This window comes from Ammospiza caudacuta, chromosome 3 (assembly GCF_027887145.1).
Source record: "Ammospiza caudacuta isolate bAmmCau1 chromosome 3, bAmmCau1.pri, whole genome shotgun sequence".
In the NCBI taxonomy this organism is placed as follows: Eukaryota; Metazoa; Chordata; class Aves; order Passeriformes; family Passerellidae; genus Ammospiza; species Ammospiza caudacuta.
In genome coordinates, this window is record NC_080595.1 from 56,818,604 (window position 1) to 56,845,885 (window position 27,282).

The following is a 27,282-nucleotide window of genomic DNA, read 5'->3' on the forward strand; positions in this document are numbered from 1 at the left end:
ACTTACTCCTAATAATGCAAAAAGGAAAAGCAAAGGATAGTCAGAATTAATGCTCCCTGAGTCAGCTGGATCTGTTTCCAGATCAGTAGCAGAAATACTTAAGTGAACATGTGGGAGAGGACTTTCCTGCACTTATCACTGGTAATAAATGTTGTGCATGCACTACAGTTCCTACAATTTTCAGCAGTACATATACATAGGTGTAAGAAAACACTTAAATAATTTGCATCCAGGAAAGGAAATGGAGAATTAGAAACAAGGGAATTTGGTACACACAGAACTACCTACATACTGAAGAAGAAATGCCAAGGAATCCAAAGCAAAGCCTACTGCTTTACAAGCAATTAGAGATTTCCTAGAGATATCATAGTAAATATAAACCAAACTAATTCCTCAAAAAATGTTCATGAAGTGAGACATATTCTGTGTTTCCCCCTAATGGATCACTAAAGAATAAAATACCCTATATCAAACCCCAAGAATCAACTCCAGCTTTAAGATAAAATTACAGCGGTCTAGACCCAAGTAGTGGTAATTCATGAGTTTATGGGTAAATAAGAACTTTTTTCAGAATGCAAAGAAAATAAGATTTTTAATAAAAGAGAAAGAATAAATTGCAGAGAAAATTATTATTTCATAATAGGTGAGATACTGTGCTTCATTAAAAAAAAAATCTTAAGAATTAGAAAAATACTTGGGTAATCAAACTGATGACGAGCAGAGAAAAATAATCAGCAATAAAATGCAATAGGGAAATACTTTGGAAATTACCAGTACTACAGATTATGAGTTCCAAGTGACCATGCTTTTTATGTGGATAAGGATATTAAGAAGCTGGCTAATGAACGTACCAGACTAATTTCAAATTATATTGAAAAAGAAATTAAAAACACTGGGAATGCACCAGGAAAATAATTGTATGTGCTTCCTTCACGGAAGTAAATAGAGATTCAGCTTTTAGTAAAACAAGGTAGATACTACAGAGAGAACATGAGAAAAACCTCTTCTATGAAGATCTAGAAAACAAACAAAATCACAGTATGGGTCTATCAAGCACTGATTAGAGCTACAACTCTGACTTCCTGAGATTGTGACAAACTGGGCTGATACCATGAGTAGGGTAGATCATGTACTAAATATTCAAAGTATCAGTGGCAAAATTACCCCAAAAGCTGTTAAATACAGACAGAGTGTCCCACAAATGGTATCCTGAATCAGAGATAATGTATTGTGCTGAAAACCAGTGTCTGGCATCTTTACACTTAGCCTGATATTTATTTTGAACTTAACTGCAAAAATGAGGCTATGCTAAAAGATTCATTAAAATTAATGAAAAGAGAGTATTATACCAAGCAACGACAGGGACTTAATGAGAGACAAGAGACTCGTTGGGTGAAACACAAGAATCCTGTTTAGAAAGTCACTAGTCACTGACTCCTATAAGGAGCTGCTGAGGGAGGTGGGGTTGTTTAGTCTGAAGATGAAGCTCAGAGGAGACCTCACTGCTCTCTACAACTCCCTGAAAGGAGGTTTTAGCCAGGTGAGGGCTGGGCTCTTCTCCCAGGCAACTACTGACAGGATGAGAGAGTATCGTCTTAAGCTGCACCAGGGAAAGTTTAGGTTGGACATCTGGAACGAGTTCTTCACAGATGGAGTGATTACACACTGGAATGGGCTGCCCAGAGAGGTGGTGGAGTCACCACCCCTGGAGGTGTTTGAGAAAAGACTGGATGTGGCACTGAGTGCCATGGTCTAGTTCACCAGGTGGTGTTCGGTCATAGGCAGGACTCAATTTCAAAGGTCTTTTTGAACCTAGCTGATTCTGAAAAAGATTCAAGGGAAGAAAGGGAAATGAAAGAGAGAAGGAATAAGAGAAGACAAGTGAGAGAGAATATGCTGATTTAAATCTTTATTTTTTATCAATGATGAGGAGAGATATTTTAGCACACTGTGGAATAAGCAGGGTAACATCTAGACATGAAGACCTGATATAATACATTCTGCAATAAAATCAAGAGAGACACACCACAAAGGTGTTCTGAAACACACTTCATACTTCTCCTAATTTATTTCTTGTAGTCAAAAAGCATTAAGCTTGCTAAAGTAGTATAAATAGCTCTGATAATGTATAAACAGCCAAACTTCTGTGATTGGAAAAGTATTATGGTCTACAACTATGATCTACACATACTCCTTTAAGTCAAGGAATTTCACTTTGTCTGTCTTTATCTGAAATCATAATAATACCAGTTCCAGTACCAGACATATCCCCTTCAACAGGGAAGGGAAAACAGTGTTAGAGACATAGGTAAACTAAGCCGGTCTCTAACAGTTTACAACAAAACTCAAGGGAAAAATTTTAATGTTGATAGCCAGCAGTCCTTAGAAACCAATTGATCTTGGATACAGACCAGGAGAAAAGATGCCCTGAGAAAAATGGCATTACAGTCTTCCAAATATTCCTTCAAACCAAACAAGACATATAACATTTTCCAAGCTTTTCTAGAGGTCATTTTCAGGGGTGAAATCTGCACATTTCCAAGCAACTCTGATAACTGTTAAAGAATGCAGGCTTTTCCCAGCTCATGGGGATATAAGCTCATTTCCCAGCTCATTCTAGGATTTAAGAAGAAATCTTGGAAGAATTTGTGTAATTAGGAGTAATACACTCTAAAATTGTAACAGCTACCTGTTTGACTTAAAGTAATACCATAACAGATTTCTCCATTTCTAGAGACAAACTTAGTCAATTTTCTGCCAAATCGGCAAAGATTTTCTCATTAATACCTAGGAATAATGATATAGTATCTAAATTCTTGCAATGATAAAGACAATTTGATGCCATGGACACATTGTGGGTTTATGATCTTCACAAATAAGAAGCCTTGGCAGCATCAGAATGTTTGGGTAATTCCTGAAAGACCTCAGCCGATTTCTAATGTTTGCTTTATCTTTTTTGTTTTTTTTTAACTCCCTTTTCTCTCTTCAGAGTAAATTTTGAGTAAAATTTACATAGAGAATTACCTATTATCAACTGTACCTCAGAAGATTCAGACTTAATACCATGCCTCTAATACATTTTCTTATTAAGGAGACTAACAAATCTATTTAATTCTCAAAACATTAAGTAAAATCAGCTTAGGAACTACAGCAAAATTTTAATAGGAGTTTCTCAGTGATACTAAAACTAATCTGTCTGGGAAGAGTGCATCTTTTCTTCTTTTGTTCAAAAGAAAGGCTGAACTATGTCAGAAGGCCTCGTGGCTTCCTCGTTTTTGGCAGAGGGAGGGTATCCGTAACTCATGACTTCTTTGACAAAGTATTAGAATCCACATATTGTGAAGATATGTGGACAACAATTCAGAAACAGGCACATATGCAAGATGGTTGCCTTCAGAAAAAGATCTCTTTCCAATTATTCTCTTCTTCTTGGCACAGAAAATCCTATCTTCCATTATGACAGCCAATGCTACCAGCAAAAAACCAAAGCAAATAGTACTGGCACAGCTTCAAAGATGTTTAAAAAAACTTTTGTTGTAACAATTCAGTTGCCATTTTTTGTTCAGTTCCTGCTCCTTCTTCAAAATATTTCTCCCCTAGAAACTTGTCTTTGTTCATCTTTGCTTTTTAAAATACATTAGTCTATGCAAAACCGCAGTGCACAAGCAAAGAAGGAAACAGAGTATGAAGAAAGTGGCACACAAAATAGCAATTAGCTGGAAAATGACAAACCACAGTAAGTCCACGATACTTGAATATTCCAGTTCAAAACACAGTAGGTGTCAACAGCAAAAGTCAAAATGCCAGTATATTCAATAAACCAACAGCGTAGAAAAGACTCTTTTTTTTTAGAATCCATGAGCAGTAACTATTACGCTGTGTGAAATGTACATTAAAAGAGCCTTGGACTTTGGTTTTTTTTTTTTCTTTACTGTTATTAAACAACTCATTCCACCCAGTGTGTCAGCTGTATCCAGTTAGTTATTACTTGATTAGTTCACATGAAAGTGGAGAAGAAAAACATTCACAGGAATCCTGATGAACAAGACTATGGGATGATTCCTACCATGTTGCTCTGAGATTGTGTGGCCCCGTACATGGTAATGCCATTTGATGGTCCTGTTAATTGCGGCGTATCTGGCTGTATAAATCCTCTTCTGTCAATTAAGCTACAGAATAATCACAATAAAGGAAAAGTATTAGAGACTTTGCTGATCATTAACTATGTCCTCTCAATAAAAATAAAAACTTCCTATCGTACAACAGACCTTAATACTTCACCAATACCTTCTAATGTCCCCTTTTAGTCAAATGAAGTACTAGACTTCATTTTCTACTCATCAGTAAGGTACTTGTTCTTTGTGATACTGCCTGTCATATAAGCACCACTACTTTTTTGGTTTTTATCACGTATACTTAGAAGCTTACCAGCAGATACCACAAAACCAAAGAATTTTAAACCACAGGTGAAAAAACAAATGACAAAACTCACTTAGGATACTTTGATTCAGTATCTCTTTTATCTCTTTAAGGTTCTTTTTTTTTTACCAGCTTCCATATCTAAATTGAAACTACTTAATCACAAATTTAGCTACTACTTAAACTACTTAGAAACTACTTAATCACAAAATTTAGGAATGAAGAAAAGTTAACCTTTCTGACAGACAACTTAACTTGCCAGGTATTTCATGACAGTCACTTAACACTGCTTACAGTGTTCCACTGTGCTTACCAAATTTCTTATTTCTAAGAAAATACTCTGTGGAGAAATTACTAAACCTAAGCAAAAAAAACCCCCAAACTGTAAAATTATAACCAAATACATAGAATTAAATAATCCAACCTAGTCAAAGATTAAAGATGCCTGAAGAAGTTATATAATTTGTTGCACCAGAATACTGGTTAGACCTATGCTGACAGCCAAGGATCAAATAAAGATTTGAAGGTAACTGTTGAGGACATGTAAAATACATTCTGAATTTGCTAGCATAGGTTTAAAAATGATAAATTATCTTTAACATAAGTGAGGCAAGTTTTGACCCTTTCTTCATCTGCATTCCATGCTCAAGGCACTTGAATGTTTTGAATTTTGAGCTGAAATTACTGGTAAGCCACTTTTCCAGAATTTAAGGAAAAAACCTAATATTTAGTGACTTGGAACATAGCTGAGATTAAAAGTAAAGAAGCAAGCTTATAACTTACATGTTACAGTCAGTAAATTTTTCCCTGTGGTCACAAAATACCTCCCTGCAGAACCTCTATATATACATGTCAATATCTAAATAAGTAATGTTGCTACATGGAATTTAGGAAAAAACACAAACTCTGCTAAAACACAGGAGCCACTGCCAGTCTGGTCCAATTGTGTGTTGCTACTTTTATCAGCCTAATATACTATTTCATATACTGAGAAAAAAGATGTAGTTTTAATAAAGATTTCCATCTGGAGTCAGAAGAATTTGAAGCGTGGCATTGAGCTTTTATGTCACATACTTTTATCAAAAGCAATATTTCAGAATTAAAAGGTTGGCTTCAGGCAACATCCATGTAGGCAGGAAGCAGAGACAAAGCTACTCACTCTCACCAGGGGTAACCCTGTATGTGGAAATCTCTATTCTGTTGTTTTCCCTTTAGGAAAAGATGTCAGTCTCCCCTGTTAAACTCTGACTGCTCACAGCAGAACCGCCTCTGACATTCCTGACAGCAAAGCCAGAAACCTCACTCCAATTAAACACCTGAGACTCTGGACCATAAAGTCATTTAATTGCTTTCTTCTTGTTCACATTAATAACTTCACAATTCCAGGCAAAGCAAAACATACTAACCAAGGAGCAGGCTACAGAATTATCTGTAAGTTTTTCTGCCCCTCTCTATAGTGAAACTGGGCCTCAACTGTGTATGTAGTACATGAACTGCCTAATCACTGAGCACTGGAATAAGAAAAGAATTAAGTTTTTCTGGCTGCCAGTTTTATTCCTCTAGTCTCAGCTCTGTACTACATTTTCTTCAAGACGAAAAAACATCTCCAACCTCAAATATATAAATATTTCAGACTTTCAGAGGTGAAAATGTATTCAGCAAACCATTACCCATTACATGTTCTTTGGAATTGCTTTGGTGTAAGACCACCAAAATCAATTTAATGTACATATGTTAACAGTATTAAATAAAAAAACCACTGTCCATTTAAAAACAGTACTTCAGAGTTAAGAGACAAAAATCAACAATTATCAAGCTAGTTGCAGATTTAAGGTTCCTCAAGTCTCCCCAACTCATGTCACATTTTTTAGGAATGAAAAAGTTTCATAAACTGCCAGGTTGACCTTCATGCAACAGCTAACTACTAGAAATTTTTTATTGCTCTAAGTTATTAACTGCAATGGTGAAAGTTCAAATAACAAACAAGTTTATTTGCCTTTCAGATGTAATTTTACAAGATTTGATCACTAACTTAGTTTAAAAGCAATTTACCAACTTATCTCTTTACTGCTGAAGAAAAACTTAAAGCTTCTAACGGACACTAATCCAAAACTTCCATTTTGCTGAATACAATAAAATAATCAAAAAATAATATTTTTTTCATTAATAATCACATGGCTTCATTTATGCTAACAATACTTTTGATAGTCTTACCTTGGAGAGAGGGGCCCACAGAGAGCAGCACAGCAATTAGTAAAGATGTTGCCATAACTGTAGGGATTATAGTTTTCTTTACCTCTTTTATTTGACCATGATCCTTTAATCTGAAGAGATATGAACAATATGCATCACATGTAATACAATATAGAAAATGGCTGTGAGGAATTAAGGTTGCACATGCTACTTGCAGAAAAGACCACAGAAAATCCATAATGATACTTAGCAAACAATTTAAGAGTTCTGGGTTGTTATGAAGGCTGGACCTTATGAGCACATGCTTTAGCTCCATAGATGCAGACAACCCACAATCTCAAGAGATCAATATACTCAAAACAGGAATTTCAGCATCTAAACATAATGATCCAAGTTCAATTTTACAAATATTATAGCATGTTTTACAGAAGAGGCTCAATTGCAAAATATGATTAAAGCCAGCAATTGAGCACTTCTTTTCCATACTCTTGGGTAAGTTTGCAAGCTGTGCAATATCACACAACATTATCATTCCTCAAGTTCACAAAAGGTTCTAAAATATCGTAAAGCAAATGCAGCCATTGCTACCTTTTATTGCCTATTACATTTTCCCCTTAGCTAGTTTTCTTTTCTGTTTGTGAGATACTCGAGAGCCTGGGTAAAATGTCTTGCTGTATTCCATTGGGAATTTATGTTTTAAATTAAATTACTGAACAGTTTACTTGATATTCAGACATGTTCCACTGCTGCAGTTCCCTGCTGTCTATCTTTCAACAATCCAGAAGAGATTTATTTGAGGGAAGAGGGTGGAAGCACACTAAGTCCATCTAGAAAGACAACCTTGAGTAAACCTAATGACTGAGGAATAACTGGGTATCTCATCTGTCTTATTAACAAGGTAGATTTCTTCCAAGTCAGGCTACTTGTTCTGATACTTTATGCTGAGGCACAGTTCATTTTGACCCTGCCTGGGAAGTGTTTTTCTGGTTGATTGATTTTACTGTAAAACTTATACTTTTAACTGTGACCTTAATAACAAAACATATTTTACAATTCTAAAGATGCTACTTTTATATCTACCAGATACCTATGAAAAAGGTACAATAGGAAATTACAATAAAATAACTTAAAGCTTGCAGTGCTTTGTTAGATCACTTATTAAATTTCCATTAGCTCCCTAGCTAATTTTATGTACTCCTTTCATTCATTAAACATTTTTCCTTTTAGTTAGGGAAGGACACATGAAGACTCCAAACACAGCTAAACATAATTCAACAGCAAAAAAAAGGAATCCTATATGCAAAATAGACAGCTGTAGAAATTACAAAGTTGATCTTTAAATTGAGTATATACTTCTTGCCAGAGGTTTTGGACCTTAGAATGGCAAAAAAAGTTTCAGAGGTAAGATAAAATAAAGGATGAAATTTTTGTTTAGAGAATTCAACACATTTTTCAAGTTTCACAGTAAGCAATTTTTATGTTAAAGACTATTTACAACTCCCAGCGAAAAGGAGATACTGAAAAGTACTTACTAATCTCCTACTGTATAAAATACACTTGCTTGTCTCCTCCCTCCTGTATTTTCCTATTTCAAGACAGAGATCCCACATGCATAAACCATAATGGACATAGTATGTATATAATGACCACATCTTCAAACCACAACAAACATAGTAAAAAAGATTTTATCTGATCTTTTGAATCAAGCAGGACTATATTAATTTTTTCTTTTTCCTACTGAGGTATTCACAAAATGATGCAGACATGTCTGACTTGAGACAAACCTCCTCATTACTATTTAGAAATACATATGTAGAAATATACTACAAACTTACATCTTCATTTGTTGTTTGATTGGAGCTGATCAAATACGTATGAAAACCTGAGAGACCAACAATGGACCATACTGAGAAAAAACATACCACAGCTTCCAGCACAGTAATTAGAAGTCAAGGAAATATACACAAATGGGAAAAAAAATCCTATAACAAGTAGTTAAAATCACAAAATACAGGGTAGCCCACAAGTCCTTTGAGATCTCTGGAGTACTTCAAAGAGGTCAGCAAAAAAGAAACTCTGGGCATCTGCCTAGGCCAGACACAGCACCACCCCTGCCAGACACGGCGAGCAGTGCGTGTCCCACCAGCAGGCTGCTGCGCTGAGGTGCAATGTCCAGAGTCATTAGCTCAAAACTAACACAATACAGTTGCTTCTAAACTTTATAGAATCAAGCATAAAGAGGAACTTTCCAAACTTTCTGTAGAAGGCTTTCTTCTACAACTTTTATTTATTTACTTACACAAAACAGCCATGAACTCAGAATACATCTACTCTGAGAATGCTGTTTTCTATAACGCTTCAATATTTTTGGGATTTTTTTTTTTTAAGGGAGCATGATTCGACAGAAAAAAGGCTTGGGTTCCCAGAAAAATACATATAATTCATCACTAGGAACAAAATGATGAGAGAAGAATAGGATAAAAATAATCTGTATATTAACCATATCAACCTTTAGTGAAGTCAGTTTCCAAGACAACATCAACTCAAAATTTTCCAGAACAAGGACATAGCCTTAGAACACAGAAAATACATCCTTATTACTGAACCTACCAATGGAAGAAAAATATGACGGCTCCTGACCATTACACAGAGACATCACTTGGAAATGGCATGGATGGACATAAATACTCGCAATAAAAAAATCCTAACATTAGTTAAAAGTGAAGAGTTTTGTACTGCACAGCTGCTCACCCCTAATGAACTGGGAGATACCTCAAGAGTTTGTACAATCTTCCCTAGGACCTACTTCAATCAGAGTGGTTTAAAGGCAGAAAAGAGCCATTTGCATTCTGAGCAGATCTGCTCCAAAAGCAGCAGGATGACCAAAGTGCAGTGCTGAGCAGCAGGCTCACTGCTCTGCCTCTCATCTCCTCCTCAGGCTGTGTGATGGCAAACCAGCACAAGGCAGGAACTCTGACTCTGCAACAGCCACAGCTAAAGCAAGGAGTACGAGGGACCATGGGTAAGGAAAAAGACTCTTGGCAGAGGGTTCCAAAACGTGTAAAAGAAGGAAACCGCCCAAAACATCATGCACAATACAGACTGGGCTTTGAAAGAGTAGAAATAGTAAAGAAGGCTGCAGATGAGCACTGTTAGGTAGAATCTACACACCAGGAGAAAGATTCACCAGGTCAGAAAAGAAGAACCTTACAGGGAAAACAGCTCCCTGCAACCTGAACATATCACCAACAGGATGTTCCCCATCACAATTACACTCAAAAAGGCACTGAAAAGTGTGTTCTACCCTCCATGTCATAATTTGTGTTGGGGGGAAAAAAAAAGGAATTCCTTTCAGTTCAAGACCTCTTTCAGTTCCCCATAGAAAGGGACACTTTTCAGTTCCTCAAAATCAACTCAAGAACAGAAGGGGTAGTTCACATCAAATTAACCACAATCCACTAATTCAACGTAAGTCCATTAACTGTAAAACAAAGACAAAAAAGCAATGTTTTCTCAACAAAGTACAGCCTTGTAGTCTATTATGGTATAGTATCTTACTAGCATCATACAGTATAATTTTCCCTTAGTATCTCACACAGGGCTGTTAGCAAGATTTAAATGGCCATGTTCTCTGTGCCTGAATCGACTGGCTCCAAAGTAGCATTCCCAATACTATTTGGACAATTTAATTTTTTACTGCTGTTAACTGTAGCCAAGCTTTTAAATTGTCCAACATATCACTATCAAGCCAGGCATTTCTGCAAGATGTGCTAGTAAGCCTTTTAAAGCAGCACATCTCTGAAAAAAAATTATGAATTCCAGGCTATTGTTCCTGTACAAAAATTCTCAAATGCATAGGCCATTCTCTTTTGATTTAAAGAAAACTGAAAGCTATTCTCAGTTTGAAAATAGTTTTAAAGAATTATCTTTTGTAAAAATTGATTGTAGTTGTTTTAATTGGAAGCTACTGTTGTTCTATTCAGGACTGTTTGTTTGTGCTTTTTAAAATTATTTGCACAAAAAAATTCTGAACATAGCTGTGCTTCAAAAGGGAGATTACAGCTCAGTGATTCTACCTGATGAGGACAAACACACAAAAAATGTATCTGCAGAATTTGACACCTGGGAAAAATCCTGGAAAGAGGTGCACAACTATGAACAACAATTTTTTTCTTCTTACCTTTGTGTGGAAAAGCAAACTGTGTGAAGCCCAATGGACCTCATTCCCAAATGGGAAAGAATACTTTTTATAGTGGCTTTGTGAGAGTGTCTTTATAGTGTCTTTCCTGTTTAATCAGACAGCAATCATTCAAAACACATACATAAGAAATGGGAAGCTTACTGTCTGTAGAGAAACTAACCAGTGGTTTCATCAGTTTCCCATTTTTTCATTATGTTAGCTCCTTCTGGCTCCAATCTCACTGAGCAGAAAATATACAGAAGACTCCCATGAAGTGATAAATAGTGCATGGAGCATTTACGGAATAGAACCACAGAATGGCTTGGGTTGGAAGGGACCAGACGGGGCATCAGCCAAACTTCTGGGTAACCTGTCCACATATCTCACCACTCCCATTGCAGAAACTTTGTTATGGCCATCTACACCTGTTCTCTTTCAGCTTAAAGCCTTGTTCTGTCACTACAGGCTCTGCTAAGAAGTCTCTCTGTTTTTCTTATGAGTCTTCTTTATATACTGACAGACCACAATGAAATCTCTCCAGAGCCTTGTCTTTTTCAGCCTGAACAACAATTGTAGTCCCTGTGTATGCAATTTACACACTGCTATGCAACTTAATGCAAGCTGCTATTTGAAAATGACTTCTCTAAAAACATAAAGAACAGTTTCAGAAACTGAGTTCTTCAAGGCAAACATGCTGTTTCTGTTCCAAAATCTACATTTTCTATCCTCAAAATAATCAGCCATTTTGGATACCTTCAGTTGTAAAAGCAGAACAATTCTTGAATATTTTTAGTGAAACCACAGCATGTGTATAGTGCAAAATGTATTTATGAATTCCACCACAAAATATGAAGTACATTTAATGAACATGGAAACTACAGATCTTTGTCAAGAGCACTGCTCTGCAAAACATGAAGAATAAAACCACCCCAGGCTATAGTCTCTTTCCTACCTCCAACATGTGGCAAGAAATCCTATTGTGTAGGAAGTGATGAAATTATTAACTGATAAAGTTTAAAAGCACACATTCAACAATGGCAAGAAAACAAGCAAAACCATCTCAGATGTTATTTTGCAACAAAATCTACAATATGTTTCAGTGAAAGGATATCTTGCAGGACTGTCCTTCAGAGCATTGAGGAACCCTGTTTGTTGAGAACCTGTAAAAATAGAACCCAGAATTACCAGCCAAGTAAGAAACTGGACTATGGGCTGTTTTTACTATACTTAAAATAATTAACATTTTAAGATAACCGAATAATCATAGAACAGATTTACTAATATGAATCTGTTGCTCAGCAGCAACAACATCAAAAAAGCCCTTGAGCAACTTTTCAGGCTTAGCATCAGCAGGGTATTTTCTCAGTCATACTAAATTGATGTACACATACTTTCCCATGAACAAGACTTCTGATTACCCTTGTTCTTTTCAGACCTAATATGGAAACAAGAATTATAACCTCCTGTTTTGTTTTGAAATACCATTTTTCAAAGTAACTTTTGGCCTTAGAAAATTTATTCTATAAACTCAGATTCCCAGCTTTCCATTCTTTGCTTTGGAAGCAAAGCTCTCTTATTTATAATTCTGCTCCTACTGCACCTACACAGAAGATTTTTCTAATAGGTTACTATTGCCTCTGGGCAAATAAAAGACAATCAAGTAGCTGAAAACAGCTCAAAAGAAGCATGAGCCCATCAACTAGAAATGTAGAAGCATGCAAAGTAAAAAAGCACTTGGGTTCCACAACCATGAGATATTAATCAATTAGAGTGATTTCACAATTGCAACAAGTGAATTTGTTGTAGAAACTGACTTAATGTGACATAGCTACCAGCACGCAGTTTGAACTTTACTGTACAACATAAATTATTTAAATGCATCAGGCTGAAAGTTTTCCGCAGAGCAAAAATTTTCCACTTAGCTAAATTAATCTGAAGATCTGTATGGAGAGAAAAATCTTGTCTTGAACAAGAATAAAGAAATATATGAATAATTCTCTAGACCTATCTGGTCAGTTTTACTGTTTACTGTTACAAGTGCAAAGTTACTTACCTTGTATTTCTGAGCCTTTTCAGACTCTTACAATTGGTTCTTACTCTCAAGATACAAGACTAATGGAACTTTCTCTGCCTCTTTACTATTTTTAGCATCCTTAATGGCAATGGCAGCAGATAGATGCGATTTCCATACCCTGCTGCTAGTCACACTTTTCCAAAGCAGTGCCCAAAACATCAGAAGAGGAAGGAAGGCTGCTCACTGCAACAAAGAGGTGAAATACTGATGTCTCCAAGAGAGATGAGTAACTGGAAATACAGATACCACTACTGGAAATGTGTTCAACTTGCAGAGAGGGAAGAAAATCTTGCAAGGTAGTATCTTTAATAACTGATTTACAAACTAGTTTTATTATCTTCAGCAATGTTATGTGCACATATTCTTAAACCTAGAAAGAACAAATTTCCAATGTATGCCTCAGAAGGCCACAGAAAACAAAAATATGTATCTTGTATCTCATCACCACTTAGGCCCACCAAAATCTGTAAAATGCCAGCTTGCAAGACACATTATAAAAAATGTACAAACTTTAAAAATTTGTCTAAATCAAGAGGCATTAAAATAATTTTGCCAGAACTTATGTATGACTTTGAAATACTGTAGGAAGGTCACAGTCTGAGGTCTGAAAACCAAGACTTCCTTTAGCCACGCTAACAAAAAGCAGTCTGTGCTGAGAGCAAAGGTTCAGATTCAGGAACTGAGAACCCAGCCTAATGGTTGGCATCAGCTAAAGAACTGAAGAGCTACAAACCAGAACACAAATTGCTGAGTGGTAATTATTAAAAAGGTAGACAGAAGGACTTCTAGAGGTATGGTAGGCAAAAAGAGTGGAGTGTTAAGAAAACCTTATTTGTAAAGAACTCTTTTTTGGACACTGTCAAGACTATAGCAGAAAAATTTGAATGCTGGGCTTGAAGCTCCAGTATATCAATTAAACATCAAGGAACTAATCACATGTATACCTGCTCCCATTGCCTTTGAGGACTGACCAATCTTTAGAGCTTAAGCATGTTTCTTCTTGTCTCATTCTAGGTACATGAACTTCCATGGCAAGACTATTTTCCAGCTGACAGGCAATTCAGCATTTAACATTTACTATACATAATCTGTAACACCTACACAATGCTCAAGTGCTTCTCAATCACACAGAGGCACAATTAATTACTCAGCTCTTTGCATAAATCATACTCAAGAGTTAGGATTGGACACTGTAAATTTAAAATCCACTAGGTAAACCTACCTAACATACATAACAGGAAGTACTGACAATATATTGATAACTCATGTACTGAAAACTTAAGAAAAAGCACTGAAGTCCTTTTAAAATGAAGGTAGGTTAGTGTCAAAAATAGCTTTACGTTGTCAGACTAGGAATGTTTTCAACTACTGAACATTAGCAAAGATTGCATGAAAACCCATGTGTCTTTCTTCTTAAAAGGTGCATGCATATACTCATGTATGCCCAGATAAATAACAAGCACTTAAGTATTAATGGCAAGTGTTCTTTTTCCAGTAATTTTCCTTTTTTAAACAACATATACATCTTATGTCTGCTTTTCCCAACTGGTATTAGAAATGCTGTATCTGGTAGTGTAAACAAGTTGTTCATTCAAACTCCCTCAAAATCACATATGCCAGTTCTAGCCTATGAACTAGATTTCTGAGCTATAGAAGGGCCTCTCAGTGCTTGCATCATAGTTTTGCAAAGAATGAGTAAGAACAGGAATTCTGCTCTTTAAAACACAACTTTTCCCTGCATGCTGTAAACAATTTCAGAAACAGAGCACAATCTGACATATTTTTTCCAGTAAAACATTCTCTGTATATTATCATTATCAAGATAGCTTTATAAATGTGTTATATACTGAAATTATTATTTCTATCAGGTTTCTGTTGCAATACAGAATACAAAAGAATAAACAGATTACAGTTCCAAAATGGTTAAAGAAACACTCTTTAGGGCAATATCCTACATAATAAGTGAAAAATACAGAACACTCTTCTAGCGATAATGGGTTAAAAACCCAACATATAAAAGGTATTTAAAGACAAGTCATGCAACCTGTCACCATAAATGTCACCATCATCATTGTATAGGAGCTAGCAAAATTAGTTAGGGGTATGGAAACAAAAGACAGTACCCCAAAAGAGTTCTGACCCCAAACACAACCCAGAATACAAATAAAAATCAGTCTCAAAGTCATTAATATTTCTGATTCACTCTATTATGAATTGGTTATTCTCAGAATGTCTATGCAAATGAAAAAAAATGTTAAAAATAGGGTTGAGAATGGTATAAACTAAACAGCAAACTACAAAAAATATAGCTCAAATCTATTTTCTAGTAATTTACCTCTTTGTCTGGATGGCAAGTGACCCATGCTTAAAAAGTAAAAAAGTAAAAAAGGATATGGAAGCTCTTTAGGTAAATGATACTACCTGTATACTTAAACATACAGTATATGTGATACTTTTCCAATTTATCATCCATAAAAGGGAAAAAAAAAAATTAAGACTGCATTAAGGTAAAGCCAGTGCCAGGCCAATGACTACTATGAGCAGTGCCTACTATAGACCAGAATGGGACTCACTGGGGATTGAGAGGCTTCAGAGAAAAGGCAAATAAACAAACAAACAAATAAAGAAATAAACCCTGAATGATCAAAATATTAACTTAAAAAACTCAAGCAAATGGCTACATACGTAATCTGATTTCACCAGCATACTTACGAAGGATGACGTGGGTGATAACGAATGCAAATATAAAGACTGTCAGAAAGGACAGAGATAAAATAAACATATAAAAAAATCTGTAGTTTCTTTTCCCCACACAGTTGCCTACCCAGGGACAGTGGTGATCAAACCGTTCTGAAATGAGAGGCAGAAGAAAAAAAAATGGAAAACAATTAATAAAATGCTGTTTATTCAAAAAAATGCTCTCTGAATACTATATTAAAACTCATGATTAATCTGGCATTTGCAAAGTAGCCACAGAGAAGTTCTTATTTAGAAAGGAACAAAAAATAGAAAAGAAAAAAAAAGGAGTACTTGAATGAAACCTTACAGTTTTTAAAGAAATTAAAGCATGGCTGAGGTGAGTTCCTGTTAAACTAACAGTCTTATTGTGACAAATTGTGCAGTCAGACCAGCAAACATGTATTTATCCACTGTCACATGGAGCATTAGCAACTCAGTTGTATTTGATTTTTTTCAAAACAAGGTGGTTTTTTTTCTTCAGTTCATCTTCTACTCAAAATTGGAATTTCTGAGGTTCTTTCCTTTACATCTGTCATGATGACACCTCTGACTTATGCCTACTATCATATCATCCATCCATTTGGAGCATGAAATATTTACACCTTCCCACTTCCTTTTATTGCTTCGTTCAAGACATTCTTCATTCTAGACCACCTATTTTTCCACTTGGAGTTGATGCTGTCATACAAGATCATTAAAAATAGCAGAATCATTCACATCAAACATTTTTCAAATGATAAAATTTAAATACATCATATAAAAACTGGTAATCTGCACGCTCTGTTGCCCTTTGCACTATAGACTCTGTCTCCTTTTTACTAAGTGAAAACTTTTATCTTTACCTTCCTGAGAGAAATCATTCATAAGGTAGGAAAGGCTAGGGTGGATCAGAAACAGTGTTCCCAACATGGGGGAAATGCTTCAGTGCTGTGAAGGAGCAGAGGGAATGGCTTCCTCTGCTTCTCCCGAGGCAGCCTGGAGCCACCCTCCACGTCCAGTATGTTGGGTAATGAAACAACTATTGCCAGGAAACAAACTTGCATTTCCTAACCTTACTTTGGAGAGATTACACTGACAGAATTTTAAGGTTTTTTTAATCAAATCCAGAACCATAAGACAGATGTATTCATGCTGACTCTTTCTTTCACTCTCTGATCCTGGTTTGTTTTCTGTGATTTTTATGCCTCCACTGACGTACTATCAAACTACTTGTAATTCCACAGGAAAGGCAAGGTATAAATGCAAAGTCCTTTAAGCCCTGTGTTAGAAAGGCCCATCTGACCAAGTACACCAGCTTATTTTAGTTGTGGATTTATGTTAAAGGCCTATATTAGAGGTTTTTCTTGAAGGATGTATTTAGTATTATCTTCATTTTAAAAAAGTCAAAACAACATGCACAACATATTTCTGAGTCTACCAGACTTTCAGGGGCTTTTTTAAAAATGGTTTTGTGTGACAGCTGTTTGGACCACATGTTTCTGCCATAAATCTGTTTCAAATTCCAACAGGGCTATTCAAGGTGAAGTTACTGAACTTTCTTAGGATAAGGCTTCATAATACTGTGATTGAGGGAATACTGCTAAGAATATCAAGTACTAAACACTCTGGGTAGGTGATACTACCTTTTCTCAGTGCACTACAGTTGTAGTCCCAAAATGAATTGATACTGCATTTTAAAAGTGCTTGTCTTTAAATCTGTGCTCCTGAACGAGCCCTCACATTCTGATAAACACTCTATTTCATTTAAATTCATTCATACATCCAATTCACAAGCAAACAACACCACAAAGAAACACAGCTACAGAGACATTTTAAAAAGCAGAATCCTAGGGTATTTTTGTAATCTACTGCTAAAAATATACATTACGTGTCTCAGAAGATTAATTGTGTGTACTTAGATTCAGTCTCCTCAATGCCGACACAGTAGGGAAATTAATTATAAAATAAAAACAGACATTAAGCTGTTTCTAGCCATAAAATATTACTGAGATATATGCAGACATCTATTTGAAGGATTCAGATAAATGCAGACAAAAGCCATGCACATACACACAACCCCTCCATCTATAAACTCATGATCCTATACATACACACACTCCTTACTGAGGACTGACTCATTGTTTTTAACCTATTTGTCAGTCCTCTTGAATTTCCATCTTCAAACTTTCCTGGTGAACTGCAAAGCTCGGCTATCTCAATAAATACCTTACTAATTATTGTGAAGTTAAGTAACTACCTAAGATATTTACAAAGGAGGAATGGACCAAAAAGGATGGATGCAAAAGCCACTACTATAGTATTAAACTGAAATCAACTTTAATGAAAAAAGAGGCATAGTAGAGGGTTTACATGAATCTTATTTATATAAATTTGGGGTTTTTTTCTCAGTCAGAAGATAGAAAGCCATGTGACATGTGCCACAAACCAGTATATTAAAAGGCAAGACATTCTACTCAGCAGAGTACAAATAAGTAAATGCAATTTAAAGATAACAGCCTTACAGCTTGTGAGCTCCTCTGCATAGTTATTAATGCAGGAGAAAATTGCCAACACTGGCAAAATGAAGAGGCAAATGCTAAGCAGAAACTTCTAATGCTGTTAAGAAATATAAAATCTATTAAATCTGGAGCTGTTTCTTCTTCCTTAGAAGAACACATGACCTAATAATAAGTATTAATGAAGAAGTAACACAGTGTCTTAAGGTTCACCTACAGCATTCCAGATGCTTGACAACTGAACTACCAATGGTTTTGCAAAGGAAGCTCTGACATCTCTACTTGGACAATGTTGGCAGCAAAATTAAGACAACTTCATTGAGAAATGAAAAACTACTGATGCTGAGAAAAACTGGAATTCCAGCCCTCATTAACTTAAAATGCAGAGCAAATAGAAATGCAATTTATTGTGAAGAACAGACTGTTAAAAGTTCAGGAATGCAGTTCTGGTTAGTTAACATACTACTGTATTCAAACAAACATTTGTGGCAAGGTCAGTGTAAAAATATTTGAGGCAAACAGACAATTAAAACATTGGTAACATAAACTCTTGTTAGTATAAGCATATTAGAACTCATAATGAGGGAAGAAGAAAGCTGAAGCACTCTATGGACAGAAACATTGTGATATATCATCCTCCTACACCCCAGTTCAAACAAAAACAGTAAGATATTTGCCTTCTTGATGTTACAGCTGTATCTTGCATCTACCTAATCAAGAACTAGTGATAGAACAGATGGCCCAGTCTCTACCATTTCAGCAGCTCTGTGAAGTTTTTTGCCTGTGTGTTCATGGCTCTCCATTCTTGGGCCAAGCCTGATGCTCATTTTACCCTACAGGGAGCAGGTTGACAGAGCCAGATGAGCCTAAAACCATGGCTTTTTTTGGCCTATCTCCTCAGATCACCTCATCAGACAAACACCAAAGTGGGCCCAAGTGAAGCACTGAGAACACACTGCCAGAGAAGGAATGAAACAACACCTTCAGAAGCAGCTACGTGTTAATTCAGCCTAGCTGTGACACCAACCTTACTACAGGTTAGCACTTATTGCAGGAGAAATCCAGTTTTGATTAATTTTTCAGGGTCTGAGATCAAAACCTGAAGAAAATAAAAAAAGACTGAAAAAATGTGTGAAGAGTCTATAAGGTAAAGCATCAATGAAAAGAAGACATGCATGAGTAAACAGACTATAAATGCTGCTGTACAAGTCACAGAAAACCAAAGAGGTAAGAGATTTCAGGAACTGAAATTTCTGTAACTGTTACTGTCAGTAACAATAACAAGCAGTATTTCATTCCTCTTTCCCAAGTGATCATCATATTTGAATTTAAATAATAACTTCCGAGCATAGCCAGCACCCCCATAACTAAATCCAAAGGATGAAGCTTCACAAGATAACTGAGCCAATCCAAAACCATAGTAGCAGTGAAAGAGATGGTCAAATGCTGCCTTTTCCTGCCACTTCATCCCACTTTCTTCTTTTTAAGCTGATGATGAATCAATTCAGTTCCCTGGACTACCAGGAAAGAAAAATAAAGGAATTATTTTGCTCACTGATGAGTGAGAAAAACTGACTTACCAATGGCTGTGTTACCAAATGGTCTGTGAACAGGCACAAACAAGAGAATCAGGGAAATAAGGAAAAAAGAAATAAAGATGAGGACATTCAAATCCCTTTGGAAGCAGCAAGCTGTCAGCAGGACTCAGTGTTCTCATTAACACTCACCCAAGTGGTCTGATGAACACTCACCTAATAATCTATGCTAACTGTATAACAGAAAAACACTCTACCTCATACATTCCCCATTTTTTACCTTCCCTGAAACATTTATATTTAAAACTTGCATAAGAAACACTAACTGTTGGATATCTCAGATAAAAGTCAAACTGAGAACATTTCCCATTTTACTGAGCAATGGCCTTACACATGCAGCGCTTCCTTCAGAAGCCGCACCAAAGCACGCTCCTTGCTGCTCAGAACCAAAGAGTCAAATCTCTACTTTTCCACAGCACAGCATGTAGACTCCTAAATACTTAAATGTTCTGCTTCCATTTTTCATTCACTACACTCCAGGAAACCGTGCACAAAATGACCCAAATGCTTTCCTTTCCTTTTCAAAACATTTAATGAAAGCCTAATAATTTACAAGGAACGCAAAAGCATTTTTAAATGGAACACTTGTAGGCCAGCTTGTCCCTTCAGTTTGCAGTATTTATTAACTGTTACCTTTTTTCTTTGCTCAACTGGATCACTGCACACCGGCACACATTTTCTAAAGCTCAATGTGAAGGTAGGACTCAAAGATAAGAAGTCGACAGGTGGAAAAATATCTAGGTCATGTTACCAGGAGATTCCAGTGAGCAAAAGTCAGAATTCACTTGGTAATTTTTCCACCCTGTGCAAGTAAAGGATTGTAGGACAAAGGCACATACCTAAGGCATCCCTGAATGTTACTGTCTTTGTTCAAAACATGCAAACATATATCTCATGATTGGAAAGAGTTTGGAAATCCTGCATCAGTAAGAAGTCACATTACAGCTCAACCAACTGGGCCAGGATGACTCAAAATTACTTTGATAGTAGCAGTAGTACAACACAGAACTACAATGTTCATTGTCAAGGACTCACACTGAGTAATTATGTAGAGACTGACACATCTGCATGTATTTATAATGGTGACAATTAAAGCTTTTTGAAGGACTATGATGTCATGATATGATCACATCTATTCGGGCTTCTTGACTTCACATTTTGTACAACAAATAGTGCCTTCAGAATTTGATTGTTCTTTGAAATGTTCAAGAAGACAAATGAGGTTTTTAGAAATCCACATAAATATGTTTTATTACAAAGAGTATTTTTTTTCTTCTAAGATATAACAGTCCAATCCCAACTGCTGAAAGTGATGCACACAGGCAGAAAAGCAAATATAATCACTAAATTAAGTTCTTTGAAGTCAGTTCAATATCTGATAATTTAACATAAAAAAATTTATATCCAATAATCACAGCATATTCATAACAACTATCCTTAGCTCCAATGTTCAGTTTCACCAACTGAAATCACCACTACTTAGAAAATTATTTTTTAAATAATATTTTAAAAACCACCCCCACTGATAGGATTTGCCATCAACTGGCAGCGGCAATCAAATACTTGAATCAATTTAATTAACACACCATTCACCTGCCTGACAGTCATTCCCCTGACAATACCTTTGCTGTTACTTTTGTGGAATAAAATCTGAGTAGAGATCCAAATGAAAAAAGCAGTGAATTACAAAAGATCAATTGCAGATTACATTTATAGGCACACTGATGTTAATTTAGAACATCTGTTATGGACAATGCACAATGGATCCTTTAAATCACCAAGCTTCAGCACTTTCATACACTGATTCCAAATCAAAACACCCCATGAAAACCAAACAGCAAGAAAGCATCTTCTGGCCCTCATGTTGGGAAATACCAAAAGTTTACTTCAAGTTACATTCTGGACTCATCTCTCCAAGGTGATGTAAACTGAAAAAATTGAAACAGTAATGTGACACCAGTAAAGATGGGCCTCTATTAATGAAAAAAATTAATAATGTGCATGGGTATCTACAACAAAAAGTCAGTCAGAAAAACAAACACAAGGGCTATCAACATGTATTTCACTTTCATGACTGTTTAAACTGTTCCAGACAGCTATGATATTTGGGTGGGGTTTTAAGAAAATAAGTTGCACTAACAACTTTTTGCATGCTAATCAACTTTAGCAGACCATTGCTATTCACAGAAAGAAAATAAACATGTTTAATTCTCAAAATAAAAATAGCAATTGATTTATTAGCAAAACATCCAGCCATTGCCCTAGGATAGCTCATAGTAATTAAACTGTATTGTCACATAGATCTCTTCACTGCACTCACCAATAATAAATATTTACTAATTAACAAACTCCTTTGGCTGCATGCACATTAATGGTGACACTTTCAAAGGCAGCAGCAGAATGGCTGCTCTTTGGGGGGTACAAAGAGTGCACAGTGAAGGAAGGACCTCAGTGCTTAACAACCTCTCTTTACATACCCGTTCGAGTACAAACACCCTGGCACACCCACACAAGGGCCTGACACACACCCAGCTGTGGAGGAAGGGATTTTAAAACCCCAAATTTGTCCCTAGAGGAAGCATAGTGTCCTCACCAAGTAACAGCATTCACAAAGTTTACAGATTAGTTTTTCTCTTTTCTACAGGAAAGCACATTTTTTACACACTTTCACTGCTGTCTTTTTATTGGAATTTTAACCATTCTGCAAATTGATTCTGCACTGAATGTAAATATGTGTTTATTTTCTTAGGTTTCTAATTTTTTAAACTGATAATTTCTCTCTTTAATATTTACTTTGACATCTTGAGGTTTACAACATCATTTACAGAGTCAGATGTTCTGATCATCTCTGCATTCTTTTCATACAAAGAACAATGCATAAGCCACAATGTCTCTTAAGTAACCTATAATACGATTTTCTTTCTTAAAGAGACTGACATATTTTGCAGTCCATTGGCTTAGGATTTAGAAACCCTGACACACATGCCATGCTCCCTGAATTTCCAAAGTACATCTAATTTCACAAATGGCACAATCATAAATAATACATCACTTCTGAGAGTGCTCGTGTGTACTCCATTTGGCACCTTCTTGTTCTACCTTTTTGGGGCACACAAACAAAAAGAGTCCAAGCCATTTCTCACCTGTAAAAACTGGGAAAAATACATAAGAGAAGAAAGAAAAAAGAAAAGAACAGTCACAGCAGCCAAATTTGTGCTTTTAGCCGTTCAGCAAAAGGGTAATTTTAAGACAACCGGAGCTAAGGTTTAACAGGTTCAAAGTGAAGTGAAAGTGAAGTGAAAACTCTATTCACTGCAGGAAATGTAAGGAAGGAAATAAGCAAAGGCCATGAAAAGGAAGTGATGGCAAGAAAGGAAATAATAAGATAATGAAGAAAGAGTGCTACAGAACAGAATTAAAACCAAGCAGACCAAAGTCCTGACGAACACATTGATTATAAAGGACTACGAAGTCCTGAGAAAATTGTTCTCAGAAACACTGTCTGCGTCAGAAAAGCCAAACTGTTACAATGCCACTCTCAGCCTGCTTTGGAAGTGATTGATGTTCTTTTGCCAGGAAGATGGGGATATCTGGAGTAGCTACAGGGAAAAGCTTGTCCCCAGATCACACTGGTAATTCTCACTGTCTTACATTGTCTGTGTTATGTGTGCTTTGGAAATTAATTACCCATATTGTTTAGATATAGCCATGTGCTTCTTGTTCAGTTTTCACCATAGAAATCAAATTAAACAAAACAAAAATTATTTATTAAAACCCAACAAAAAGGATATTACACAGTCAATGTTCCAATGACCAAAAATAAATTTAAGAGCTGCCATTAGGTCATTTCAGAAGCAAGTCCAACCACTGCCTTCTTTCTAGCATTACATAGTGCCATCAAAACCTCCTGTCAAGACACAGCAATAACTACCTTGAGCTCAGAATTTATGTCTGGTTTGGTTACTTTTATCCTGAAGTCTTTATCTCTTGTTTTCAGATGCATATTATGTTTAACTCATTTGTAATTCTTGAGCAACATAATGGTACACAAAACCCTTGAGGGGCTAACTTCCAACTGACATTCACAGAGGCAGTAAAGAAAGCAAATCAGGAATACACCCAAGGTATGTGCTTCAGGGAACACTTATTCAATCAATTTTTTTAAGGTATTACATAAATGGAACAAACGACATTTGTATGAAACTAGAGATTTTTCTAGACACTACTAGGAAAATACTGTAGAGCTAAAGGAGTCTGAATTATTACCATGGCTAGAACTCAAATTAGCTCTTTTCTTCTTTTTTTTTTTTCTTATTTTAAGCTATTTGTTGTCATTTTTATCTACAAATACCACATAGACATTTATAAAAAACAGCGAGGAAACAAAAATCAAACAAGGTCAAGTAACAGATATGCTTACTAAACAATTAGAAATAAAAAGTAAGTTTTTGTATGTACTTACATATTTAAAATTCTGCCATAGATTCCTTACAGAATAAAAAAACAATTATAGAAAACTCAGAGTGAAAGAACCTCACTTTCACACTGCATTCATTTGCTAAGTATCATAAGGCGCTTTCAGGTAAAGTAGCGCACTGTTTTTTCTGAGCAGTGCTGGTTTGAGGACAGACTCCATTCCTTTACCACAGAGTCTCTGTAGCTGGTTTGTAACTGCAGCAAAATCTTTGGAAATGATGTGGTAAAAAGGAATGCATGGTCATACTAGTAGTGAGCTGCTTAAATATCATGTTATGTTTAAATAGTGTAAGTTACTTAAATGTCCAAATGCATGTGACATAGGACTACTTGTGCACAGGTTTTGTTAAATCAGTAAGGAACTAACAAACAGTGACCCAAGAATACTCATTGCTATTAAAATATTTCTTCAGAAACTAAATAAAAGCATCATCATATAGACAATACTAACTTAGAAGTGGTGGCAAACTGCATAACACACTCTGATTAAGTGTACACTCTCAGACTGTTACATTTCCACAGACACACAGGCCATCCAGTTTTCTTGACACCTATTTTTAATATAAAATTGTTGCAGGTACTTGTAGATCTCACTTTTTGCATTCAAATATTTACATGACAAACACCTGTATCAAATCAGGAAACAAAGCTACTATACAGTGCACCCTGAAAAAGTCAACTTATTGTAATTCCTATTATAAACACTGAGGAGAAAAACCACAGCAAATTCATTCAATTAATTTAAAACAAATAAATCCAAATTTAAAACAACTCCAAATTTAAAAATGTACAAGAGGAAATTACAATGATCATACCTATCTTATGAGAAGAAAAAACATCTCAGTTATAGAAGTAATTTACTCACTCTTTTAAAATAAATATTAATAATAATTCACATCTGTTTTTTCATCACAGACATGATCAGAAGAATGTAAGTTGTTTCCCTACCATCACTACTTTAATGTTTTACAGAACAGGTTTTCCAGATGTGGTATGAAAAGGACACAGATTACAGAATAACCTATTGGAAAATCCTTCATACCAGTGCATTAAAAAACCAAACCATTATTTTAAAATAAGCTTCAGGTTGTACACGTGAAGTTTGCTCTTACTTTTTGCTCTCTTGGTAAAGACAACAGCTTTTCAACTTTTATTTATCACACTAGACAACAACTGTATTTACATATTATCCATTTTGCTGAGCAGTATCACAACACTGTAGTATTAAAGTTACACATTTGTTAAAATATTTTTCTGAAAAATCTACCAACTGCATTTCATAAACATCCCTACTTACTCAATAAAAGCAAGTTCAATAGCTTTTGCAGCACTTAAAAAATTTTAACACATCAGAAAAATTTATTTACTGAAGGAACCATCTACAGATACCAATCAATTCTATAGGGCCAAAAGGTTAATAAGCTTTTCAGTCTGATCTAAGTGCATTCCCTAAACCAGTATCATCTAAACATAAAACTCCAATTCTTCCAATGACTGCTTTATATCTAAAAATATCACTGCTGAATGCTGCAATTACATTTCTCAGCTGGAGACATCTTTCTACATTATTTTCTTGAATGCATAAGATCCAGACTCAACAGTGTGTTAATCAACTGCACTAAACTGCCAATGTGATCTAATTAACTGGAAACCACTCAGATTTGATTGGTAGGGGTTTTTTGTTTGCTTTTAAATCCAAGCATATCTTAATCACCTTGTCTGACCTCCACAGAAAACAGTAATGAAAAGGACAAGATATTCAGAGGGAAAAAAACTAACCCCATAATTATAAAATATGCTTAGGTCCTGACAACATGTACTTACTCTCAAAAGAGCATGTTTGCCGAGTAATTTCTTATGGATTCTGACGTAAGTACATCTAGTCATAAATCTGCTCAAAGGTAAGAATCACCTACAGTGTGTATTTTGGTCACACAGCCCTAACCATTTGAACCATGCCTTACAGTTAGTTACTAATGAATTGGAGAAGCAGCTCCTTGCCCTCAATTTAGTCTGGTGAAAAAAACAATTCTGAGACTCCCAAAAAGCTTGGAAAGGTCGTCACACATTATATGTGGCCTTATTCGAGTTGGGTGTGTTCTTTGTCATTAGGGCAGGTTAGAAAAGCCTTCTTAGACTAGCAACATCTGTTAGGCCAAGTCTCATTTTCTGCCTCCTCTAAAATTCTTAGCATTTAACAGATCTTGTAGGAAAGGAAGATGAATAGGCCAAGTCACCTCATGACTAATCTCGTCACTAACTGTTTTTTTTCTGTCTCCTATGGAAAGTATTCATTACAAGATATAAGCTACTCAGCTGAACATATGCTGTATCTTTCTTTTACTCACCTACGCAGTTATCACAAAGGCTGCAATGTGAGGCACGAGGTGGGCGGAAAATCTTGCAAGTAAAACAATATTTTAGTTTCACTGTCTGTCCATTGATGATCACTTCTTTTGTTCTGGGAGGGGGACGATATCCTCCTGAACTGCAGCCATTTGCTATATCTAAGCATGAAAATACAAGACATGAAATGTTGCACATGAGCTATGATGTATGCACAAAACTGTGCCCAATAGCATTCTATAGCAAATTTCAAATTCGTATTCACACATTTAAAATAAACAATTTTTCCCCTTCTAATTCTCGAGTAATAAGCAGCAAAGAGACATTTCATTGCAAATAGTATCCAAAGTCAATCAATCTGAATCAAAGAAACCATTCAAAGCCAAGTCTCAAATGCTGACAATGACCTTGATCCCAGAATTCTTACAGTTTCACACCCCCAAATAGCTCTTAGATAACATATTATAGACAACTATAACTACTCGTGTAGGACAGCAAAACTTGGACATTACCTTTAGAATCTTCCTAATTTTTTCAGAATTCCTGTAATAACAAAAAATCTCCCTAGAAATGCTGCAGAAATTCTACAGCCTAGAAGAGAATCTGCATATTTACTTAAGCAACAGCAGCTCTGTCATGAGCCTGGTGAATGTTGCTATCTCTTGCATGCTGTGATAAAACAGAGCACATTCACAAAAGTATCTTACAGCTTTTGCTGCTTAGAAGTTTGAACACCCAACTCCCAGTGTTACTTCTACACACGTT

General features: G+C 35.8%; 1 protein-coding gene across 4 annotated transcripts in view; it reads right to left on the reverse strand.

Annotated features, from left to right (window-relative positions):
- Positions 1-27,282, reverse strand: part of ZDHHC14 (zinc finger DHHC-type palmitoyltransferase 14) — a 95,124-nt gene that overhangs the window by 6,648 nt on the left and 61,194 nt on the right. For all 4 annotated transcript variants that reach the window (XM_058802140.1, XM_058802138.1, XM_058802139.1 and 1 more), the window contains exons 3-8: positions 26,520-26,678; positions 15,579-15,716; positions 11,904-11,952; positions 8,448-8,550; positions 6,634-6,743; positions 4,067-4,169 (exon numbers count right to left, since the gene is read on the reverse strand). In XM_058802140.1, coding sequence (XP_058658123.1) covers positions 4,067-4,169; positions 6,634-6,743; positions 8,448-8,550; positions 11,904-11,952; positions 15,579-15,716; positions 26,520-26,678 — 662 coding nt within the window. The remainder of the gene's footprint in view (positions 1-4,066; positions 4,170-6,633; positions 6,744-8,447; positions 8,551-11,903; positions 11,953-15,578; positions 15,717-26,519; positions 26,679-27,282) is intronic.